Here is a 9,907-nt window from a genome sequence, read left to right on the forward strand (position 1 = left end):
ATCAGCCATCCTGTGTCAGGATTATAGATGTGAGCTGCCATACCTAGCAAGTGTACTATTTGCTACAGTGTAGTTACTTTTAAAATTGTTGTTGGGGTGACAGGAGGTGTTGAGGCCAGAGCACAACTTTGTGGAGTCAATTCTGTCCTATCACCTTTATGTGTGTTCCAGCGATGAAGCTCAAGTTTCTAAGTGTGCATGGCAAGAGCCTCTGCCCACTGAGCCATCTCACAAGCCCCAGGATTGTTTCTGTTTTGTTATTTTTCGTACAAGAAATTGAACCTAAGGCCTTGTGTGTGCTCTGTACCCCAAGGTCCATCCTGAGCCTCTTAAGCCTCGTGTGTGTGTGTGTGTGTGTGTGTGTGTGTGTGTGTGTGTGTGTGTGTAGACTGCTGTATAGTAAGCAGCTGGGGGCTTTATCTAGCTCTCTGATACCAGTTCATTGAGCAAGCATAGTGCCTTCCCATCTTCTCAGTACTCAGGAGGTGGAAACAAGAGATCAAGAGTTCAAGGCCGCCGGGCGTGGTGGCGCACGCCTTTAATCCCAGCACTTGGGAAGCAGAGGCAGGCGGATTTCTGAGTTCGAGACCAACCTGGTCTACAGCGTGAGTTCCAGGACAGCCAGGGCTACACAGAGAAACCCTGTCTCGAAAAACCAAAATTAAATAAATAAATAAATAAATAAATAAATAAATAAATAAATATTTTTTAAAAAGTAGAGAAACCCTGCCTCAAAATAAAGTCAGCAGACAGGATGCAAGTCCCAAAAGCTGTCCCCTGACCTCTACACACAGTGTGTTACACATCCCTCATTTGAACTCTTTATACTTTGCTGGGGATTTGGGGCTGGGAGTCTATGACAGTAACTGATCTAAGCTGAGAACCACAGGGACGATGGCTTGAATGTGATCACTGAAAGACCAGGTTGTGACATAACAGCCAAGAGCCTCCCAGTTCTTAGAGGTAGATAAGCTGATATAGGGCTTTCCTGCCTCCTGGAGGGGAGGGCCCGGAGTGGTGATGATAAGCTAGTGCTAGGGTCAAGGCCAAGAGCTGTGGACAAAACACAGCTTATAGAGAATACCTAGTGATTTTTGAGTGTGGCTTTGATGGGAAGAAGATCTTCAGGAAGGCGAGGACTGAGTGGAACTTGGCTTTATGGGTGAGGGAGTAGTGGTTGGGCAAGAGAGGCTGCATGCCCTGCCCACCCAGTGATCTTTAGATCACTGGGCATCTTATAGAGAGACAGAGGATGTGTTAGACCATGTATTCTGCCTTGGAGCATGTAGGTTCTGGGATGTGTGGCTTCCTTCTCGTTGAGTTCACTCTGCTGCTTTCTCTGTAGATAACAAACTTCCTGAGGAAGTGGTCCAGTCCAGCATCCTCCTGCATTCCAACCTGGCCAGCCTTGTCAAAGACCAGGTGGTTCTGAAAATGGACTCTGGAAGCCCACAAATGGTCAACGGGCTCGTGCCAGCACACATCACCCTCCTCATGTGCTCTGCCTACAGGAACCAGCTGCTCAACATTTTTTCCCGTCCTTCCTTAGTAGCCTTGGCTTTGCACATGACACCTGGGCTCAGGAAAGGTAACTTTCAGGAGGGTGGCCTTCAATGTCAGAAGAGGCCTGGCCCTCGAGTCCCAGAAAGGAGTAGTGCAGCCCCATTTGTTCTCTACAAAAGGAGTCTGCCCTGACCACTTATAAGTCTAGAGTTGGAAGATATAGTAGCATGTGGCTTAGCCCCATCTACTCAGGAGGTTGAGACAGTAGGAGCTTCAAGGAGTTTAGGGCCTGCCTGGAGTATATAGCAGACTACAGTTTCAAAACAACAACAAAAGAGGTAGCTCAGTGGTTAAGAGTGTGTCTGGCCTTGCAGAGGTGCTGAGTTAGGTTTCCAGCACCAGTGTTAGGAAGCTTACAACTGCCTACAACTCTAGCTCTAAGGGATCGAACCCCCTCATCTGCCCTCCATGGGTTCCTACACACATGGGGCATACACATGCATATCCATGGAATAAAATGAAAATCAATCTTTAGGAAAGAACGAAACTTAGGAACTGGAAAGACCTAATAATGGCTTTGTGTGTACTGCATCTTTGGGATAGGAAAAGGGCTTAGTGGGAAACACCTTGCCAGGCAACCATGATTAGCTGAGTTGAGATTCCTAGAACTGCTAAAAAGCTAGGTGTGCTGGCCTGCATATGAAACCCTAGCGTTCCCGAGGAAGCAGAGACAGGAGACATGTCCCTAAATGTGTGTACCAGCTACACTTGAATGTGTAGCTTAGCAGCAGTCAAGAGGCTGTGCCTCATCTAATGTGGAAATCAACCAACTCCTGAAAGCTGCCCTCATTCTCATACATATGTTTGTGGCATGCATGTCTCCTCACTCAGTCATATGCACAATAATCTAACACTCGGTGCCTTTTATAAATAAGGGTTGTTAGGTCTAGGGAGCCATGTAATTACTAGAGAGGCTATGCATTGGGAACACCATTGTCGGGTGCTGGTACGATGATGTTTCTGTGTTGACAGCCTCTTGCCTAGCAGAGGCTGATAGAATACCAGTACCATCACTGTACAGTGCGCAGTGGTGTCAGATCACGGCTGAAATACGTTATGCAGGCTGGATCCACACAGATCTGCCTGAGGATCGTGGGGTCTCACCCAGAGGAGCTCCTTGGGTTGGTCTCAGGGACACACTTGGGCTTTTTCTTTTCTTACTTTATTGGGGTGCTGTTGACTGACCCAGGCTTTCACATATTTTGGGCAAGTACCTTGCTGGTTTTGGTTTCTCAGAGTGACTTCTTTTTTTTTTTTTTTTTTTTTTTTTTTCCCCGAGACAGGGTTTCTCTGTGTAGCCCTGGCTGTCCTGGAACTCACTCTGTAGACCAGGCTGGCCTCGAACTCAGAAATCCGCCTGCCTCTGCTTCCCAAGTGCTGGGATTAAAGGCGTGAGCCACCACCACCCAGCTCAGAGTGACTTCTGCAGTGACTTCAGACAGCGTGCTAAGTTACTGTGAAGAAGTGGGAGACAGGAGAATGGGGGAGCTGAGAAGTGAGCTCTCTCTCTGCTCTGCTCAGAAGGAAGCCTTTCTGAGGATGGTTGCATTGTGCTCATTTCAGGACTGAGGGATTTGAAGCCCTTTTAAACTCTGTTGGATTGTAGTCTGTCCAACAGATAAACTTCAAGGTCTCAGTTCTTCCCTTGTTAAATGCACACACACTTGAAGAGCTGCAAGATCAAAAGCCATGTCTTAATGTTGTGGAATGGCTTCTTTCTAGAGGATGTCTTCAGTTGCTTTTCCTTCCTCCGCAACGTGTTTTCAGATGAGTTCATCTTCCTTCCAGGAAACACACTCAGGGTAAGTTCTGACAGGCAGAGCAGTCACGCCACATGCATGTTCCAGAGGTGACAGATGAGGGTCCCTGGCATGTGTCAGGTCTCCAGTCATCTTTTTCTTGTTGGGCCTTCAATTCGTCAGACATTAATTTGGTTCTTGGTCAGGTTTCATCAGTGACTTAGGGAATCTTTTGGGAGAGGAGGGTTCTTCTCTGAGCTGTCAGTGCAGCCTGTCACTGCTGTGAGTGGACTCTGTGCTCATAAACTTTGGAAGTCAGCATAGCCTTCCCTGTTGGGCTGTGTCATAGTGGGAGGTGGCAGCCCTGCCTGGCAGTGGATCAGCTGTGGTCAGGCTCCTGTAGCTGCTCTGTGGATTTGCTTGTGTGAGCAGAGGCACACAGACAGAAGGCACAACAGGTTTCTCTGTATTGTCCTAAGGAGAGGGTTTTCCTGTGCTGTGGGAGTTGGGGTGTGAGGAGTGAGAGCAGGCAGGGCTTGAGTCTAGGTCTACCTGTGGGTATTTCTGGACTTGCTATTAAATTTAAGGATGTGTGCAATGCAAATGAACATCTGGGGTGTGTGTCTGTCTAAACATCCCAGGCCACAGTTGCACTGTGTTTATGTGTTTGAGCTTTGGCACTGAAGTGTTGGAACAAATGCTCCCAGCTTTAGTGCACAGTCAGGTGGCTCTGAGGAGCTGTGGGATGAGTGATGTTGAGGGTGCACAGGCAGTGTACATATGTGGCCTCCTTTTCTCCTTCCAGGACTTTGAGGAAGGCTGTTACTTGCTGTGTAAATCTGAGGCTATGCAGATGACTGGGAAGGACATCATCCTCACAGATAAAGGGAATGCTGTATTACAGTTCCTCACAGGACTCTTTAAGCCTTTTGTGGAATCATATCAGGTACTTAAAACTTGCAAATTTTGTGTGCCCCCATTTCAATATTGTAAGACTTTCTTCCTGAAATTACTTGTAGTATAAAGGATGAGCATGTGCCAGGTGAACAATGGGCCAGAGAGAGAAGTTCCGTGTCTGCTCAGGGACAACCCCATCTTCTTTGTATGGCTGGTATTGATGCATAGTGGTCACTAAGTGAGCACAAGACATAATGATCCCTGCGCTCCATTAGTGTTCCTGCACGCTCATTCTGATCCCAAGAACGGGCAGGGTCCTGCTCAGACAGCCCAGGAGAGGACATAGAACAGGGTTGGGACACTGTGCTGTAGGATTTTAAGGAGAGAGGGAATTTGAACAGCAAATAGTAGGCTGTGCAGACATTTCAGATGAGGGAATCTATGTCTCTCAGCTCTTTGCTCATATACTGGCTTTGATGGTGATGCAATCATGGAGGCAACCAACCTTGTCCACCTCTACCCTAGAAGTCCATCATTGGTGAACTGGGAATCAGCCAGTGCTTAAGGACTTGCACTCTGTGATTTAAAAGGAAAGACAAAGAGAAGGTCTTTTCTCCCCAGGCAGTACTCAGTATATAGAACTGGAAGTGTTTGTCTTGCCATCAGCCTAGTTGAGAAATTAAACTATTAACAAATGTCATTTCAAACTGTCCTTTTCTAATTGTAAACGCTGCTGGAAGCTGAAGAGATGTGTTACTTGTGCAGACGGTAGAGAGTGTATCTGTGAGGAGGGCAGTGTGGCCACCGTGCTCTTTTGCCTACCCCCTTTTTCTCTGTGTTCCTCATTCTCCCTCTTGAAATCAGTTACTTTCCAAATACCTCTTGCATGAAGAGGACTACTTCAGTGAGAAAGAATACTTAGTCGCAGCCAGGAAGTTCACCCGTCAGCTTCTGGATCAAGGTCAGTCATATCTCTGTGGGTAGCAGTTTCTCAGCTGGCAATAGAAAGATCACTTACCCTCTTCTCCTCCTTACAGGTGCCTCTCAGTGTTACGATGCGCTGTCTTCTGAACTGCAGAAAAATGCCTTAGCAGCTTTTGTAAGGCTGGGGGTGGTGGAAAAGAAGAAGCTGTAAGTACCGGATGCTAATGGGTTCAAGATGAGGAGTAACAATGTAGCCCAAGAGCCAAGGCCCAGGAGTGCAACACTGGGCTTCCCTTCTGGGAACCTACACTGCCCAAAATCAAGACTTACTCTAGCCTATGTTTGGCTTGACCTCAGACTGAATTTCATAGATTAATTACAGAAATGAGTATAGGGTAATTAATGTGGGTATGCATGCACTATGGACAAATTCTCCTAACTGAACGAGAGTCCCAAGGATAAAGCTGTAGCCAAACTCTCACAATTTTATCTTGTGTGGTAAGAGAATGTGTTTGTGCATGTGTAGAGCAGTGGTCTCAGGGTCTTAATGCTGTTCCCCCTATTGTGGTGACTCCAACCATAAAGCTATTTGTGTTGCTAGCTTCATAACTATAGTTTTGGTAGTATTGTGAACTATCTGATATGTGACCCCTGTTAGGGTCGTTTGACTCCACTTCCATTTGAGGCCACCACAAGCTGAGAACCACTGGTCTAGAATCTCCTGAATGAACAAGCATTTTGAAGCTAAACTCTCATAGTTGAGTGTCACCTATACTCAAAACAGGAGCAAGTAGCCTTTCAGCTACCTGAGCTCAGGGCCGTGGCTGTGCCTCTGCAGTAGAGCCTCGCATGTTGAGGGCCTGGGTTTAGTCCCCAGTTCTGAAGGATAAAAAGCAAGCTCCATGCTTGCCACAGGCTTTTAGCAGCCCTGGGACGTTGTAGTGAGAAGCTGTCTGTGTCGCAGATTACACAGTAACACAGCTTTTCTTCTCTTTAGAGATAGTAAGTATGTGTATTATGTGAATGGACCTGCCACAAGCAAATTAGAAGAAATGCTTGGTAAGTGTGCTGGGATAGACTCAGACCCATTCCCCCTGTTGTGTAAGCATCAGAGTATTCTTAGCAGGAACAACAGCCATAAATAAGCTGAGCATAGGCCAGAATTTCCATAAGGAAAAGTGCCAGTTATAGTACTTGGGAGGTGAGGCAGGAGGACTGCCATGAGTTCAGGACCAGCTTTGGGCTACATAATGAGTATCATGCCTGCCAAAGCCAGACCCTGTCATAGAAGGCAAAACAAATGGGCTAGAGGAGGGGGAACCAAATGCAGGTGGGAGAAACGGTGAAGTAGAGATTTAAGAAGGGTAGGGTAGGGTGAGGGCAGAAAGTTCAGCAGAGTATCAAGCAGGAAGACAGCAGACAGAGGGCAGTCCTGACAGCGCAGCCAGCTGCACAGGCCCCGCCCAACCCAAATGCAGTCCTTTGCCCTTAGCTGGCTGAGGAGGGTCTGTTCTGGCTGGTTTTTTTTTCTTTACTTTGTTTATAAAAGATTTTCTTTTTCTGTATGTATATTTTTGCCTGCATGTAATTATATACACTACTGCAGTGCCCACTAAAGCCAGCAGAGGGCATTGGATCCCCTAGAACTAAAGAGCTGTCATGTGGGTAGTGGGGATGGAACCCCAGTCCTCTGCAAGTGGGACAGGTGTTCTTAACCACTGCACTATCTCCAGCACCCATCTTTCCCTTCCATCTTTCTTTCCTTCTTTCCTTCCTTTCTTCCTTCCTTTCTTTCTTTTTTCTTCTTTCTTCCTTCCTTCCTTCCTTCCTTCCTTCCTTCCTTTCTTTCTTTCTTTCTCTCTTTCTTTCTATCTTTTTGGATATAGGGGGTCTCTATGTAGCCTTGGCTGGTCTAAAACTCATAGATACCCACCTGCCTCTGCCCTGTTCCCTCTTCCTAGTGCTATCACATCTAGCCTTGTTTTCATTTTCTGGGACAACATCTTATACTGTGTCCCCAATTGATCTAGCCTGGCACTTGCCACATTCACTCCGTGGCCCTGGGGGCATTGGAGGTGGGTGAGCTTCAAACTAACAGACCTCTTTTCTCAGCCACACCCAGTTGTGGGGACATTTACCCTCCCTCTGGGTGAGAACTTGTGGATTCTCAATCACAACTTCCTAGTACATGATGGGAGTAAGAGCTGTCCAGAGGCTGTAGGCTGAGAAAGAGGAGCATCTAGAAGAGGCGACCACTGGCTTTGTCCAGGCCAATAGAGCCCATGGGAGCCAGCTAAGTGATCAGTGGGTGGACCACAGCCTGCTACAGAGCTGTGGCAACACTCAACACCATATTAGCTCATGCGCTTTCTCTGTTTTAGGATGTAAGAAGCCAGTAGGAAAACCAGCCACTGCAAAACTGTAATAATCGTGGAGCAGTTGTAGAAAATACAGTTCCATAGTGACAGTCACAAAGGACTTACTCTGCCACAAATGGGCACTGAGAGGAAGATGTGACGTCTGTCTCCTTGAGACCTCTTAGCCATGCTTCTACCAGGAGGAGGAGAGCATGGGAGTTGTGACCTTCCCACCGTGATGGCTGCCAGCAGGCATTCATGTCACTGTGTGTTGTCAAATAAAGAAGTCTTGAAAACATTCTTGGACAGCAGAGCTCAGGCCCCTCCCAATCACTGCCACTCAGTTTCCCACACCTACTCCACTCTCAGGCTGACCTACGAGGCATAGTACAGCAGCAGCACTGACCACTTACTTATCTGTGCACTGAAGAAGGAACACCGGTGAGTGTTCCCAACCACAGCTCTATGAGGGTCCCAGTCAAAACACAGGTGCACTAAGAATGCTGTGTGTTGGGTATATACAAAACAAAGGAAGTTCATGTCTAGAGTAGCTCAAATCTCTAGGACATTTTGTTTTGGTTAAGCAGACCTTCCAAATCTGAAAAGCAGTCCAGCTCACTGTTCTTTGTCAGTGTTTTCAATAAACTGTTCTTACTAAACAAACAAAAGCTTTAAATCTGACACACTTCCATCATAACTATTTTGGATAAGGGACTCAGCCTATATCTTTTTACTTTAATTACGTTGCCTCAAACAAGTGCAAATTTGACAGAAGTGTGTAATAAATTATCTAGTTTACTTTAAACTTTACACCCAATGGTCTTATTAACAAATTGAACTAAACAGAGTGTGTGCAACAGAGATGCCTACATGATGTGCCATGAGTGTACCTGGAGGGAAGAGAAGTCACTCCGTGAGTGACCCCAGCATCAGTGGACCTATGTCATAGGTTGGGGCTGGGTGATAGAAGAAAGGGCTGTGGATGTGTTGAGAGAATGGTCTCAGATAGGTTCTTGGGGTCATCAGAGAAAAAAGCCATAAATGCGTGGCCTCAACACAGCCTTTTATTTCTTGTGGTGTGAAAGCTGAAGTGCAGAATGAAAGTGTGTTCACAGAAGGTTCACCTTAGGCTTGAATGGGCACTGAGTCCATGTGCACTTAGGATCACAGAAAGTGGACAGGCACTCATCCTTTCTGATCTTTTCAGTACATCCTGTATTCCCAACAAAACCCCAAAATGATCATTAATCTCATTCTGAGGGGCTCACCCTCATCAGTATATGAATTAAGGGTGTAGTTCAGTCATCGGAGACAGGCATTTGAATCTAAGAACCAAGCAAAGTCACTGAAACACCCTGTTCTGTCTCCAAATCCCCCAAGTCATGCATGCATCTATTCCCAGGGCCTAGGGCAGCCACTGCACTAGGCCACCAGTAACAGACAGGTCCTCTGACAGCATTTGCTGCTTTGGGAAGCTAGAGGGCATGTTGAAATAAACAGTACCATGTAACAGTGATCCTGGCTGTGGGCTGTGGTGGGCAGGTCACAGCTCTAACAGTTGCAGTCACCCACCACATGCTAACACGCACATGCTATTTACCTGAGCTGAGCTGTAACCAGTCAGGTGTTGGCCTTGAACTCGCCAGGTAGCCTTGGATCCTCCTACCTCTACCTCAGATTACAGGCATGCACTATCATGCATTATTTATAGTATTGGGAATTGATCAGGGCTTTGTGCATGCTTGGCAAGCACTGTACTAAGCCTCAACCCCCACTCAAAAAAGTATTATTGAAAGTGTATATAAATCTGGAGCTGGAGAGATGTATCAAAGGTAAGAGTACTTGCTGCTCTTCTATTGGACCTGAGTTCATATCCTGCCAGCTATATTAGGCGGCCCAGAACATCCGTGACTCCAGCTCCAGGGCTCTAACACCTACATTTCACCACCAAGACACACATTCATACAACTGAGTGAATAAGCCTGATGTGATGACACCTCTCTACACGTGAGGCAGCAGCAATGGGGTACTGCAGCTTATGACCAACCTGATCTATACAGCCTTCCAAGCAGGTTCAAGGCTACACAGGCTCTATCGCAAACCAAAAAAAAAAAAAAAAAAAAAAAAAAAACAACAAAAAGTTGCTTTAAATCTTACTACATGATAAGTCTACGTTTATCACATAATGAGGATTAATGGAAATAGAAATTTTCGTATATTTTTGGGAAGACTACACAACCTTCCTGGTGGTCAAGTTTGGCAGTGTTTATCTAAATTAAGAAAGGATAGTTTGGTTCTCTGGGATTAGGTCTGTGTCACAGCAAATGCACCAAGAAGGCATCGTGGTAACTCCAGGAAAATGGTAAAGTTGAAGTCAGCCAGCATACCAAGTTTGTTGCTCCTGTGGCAAGGCTGAGTAGAAGAATC

The 9,907-nt window shown here is 46.4% G+C and overlaps 1 protein-coding gene across 1 annotated transcript in view; it reads left to right on the plus strand.

The window, feature by feature from the left end:
- The window catches only part of Gnpat (glyceronephosphate O-acyltransferase), a 27,292-nt gene extending 19,153 nt beyond the window's left edge, over positions 1 to 8,139 (plus strand). Inside the window, exons 10-16 of the mRNA XM_031341812.1 lie at positions 1,346 to 1,588; positions 3,286 to 3,365; positions 4,108 to 4,248; positions 5,064 to 5,160; positions 5,237 to 5,330; positions 6,121 to 6,182; positions 7,505 to 8,139. Of these exons, the coding sequence (XP_031197672.1) occupies positions 1,346 to 1,588; positions 3,286 to 3,365; positions 4,108 to 4,248; positions 5,064 to 5,160; positions 5,237 to 5,330; positions 6,121 to 6,182; positions 7,505 to 7,548 (761 nt within the window). The 3' untranslated portion in view covers positions 7,549 to 8,139. The remainder of the gene's footprint in view (positions 1 to 1,345; positions 1,589 to 3,285; positions 3,366 to 4,107; positions 4,249 to 5,063; positions 5,161 to 5,236; positions 5,331 to 6,120; positions 6,183 to 7,504) is intronic.
- Positions 8,140 to 9,907: the final 1,768 nt, after the last annotated feature.

This window comes from Mastomys coucha, unplaced genomic scaffold, assembly GCF_008632895.1.
Source record: "Mastomys coucha isolate ucsf_1 unplaced genomic scaffold, UCSF_Mcou_1 pScaffold22, whole genome shotgun sequence".
Lineage (NCBI taxonomy): Eukaryota > Metazoa > Chordata > Mammalia > Rodentia > Muridae > Mastomys > Mastomys coucha.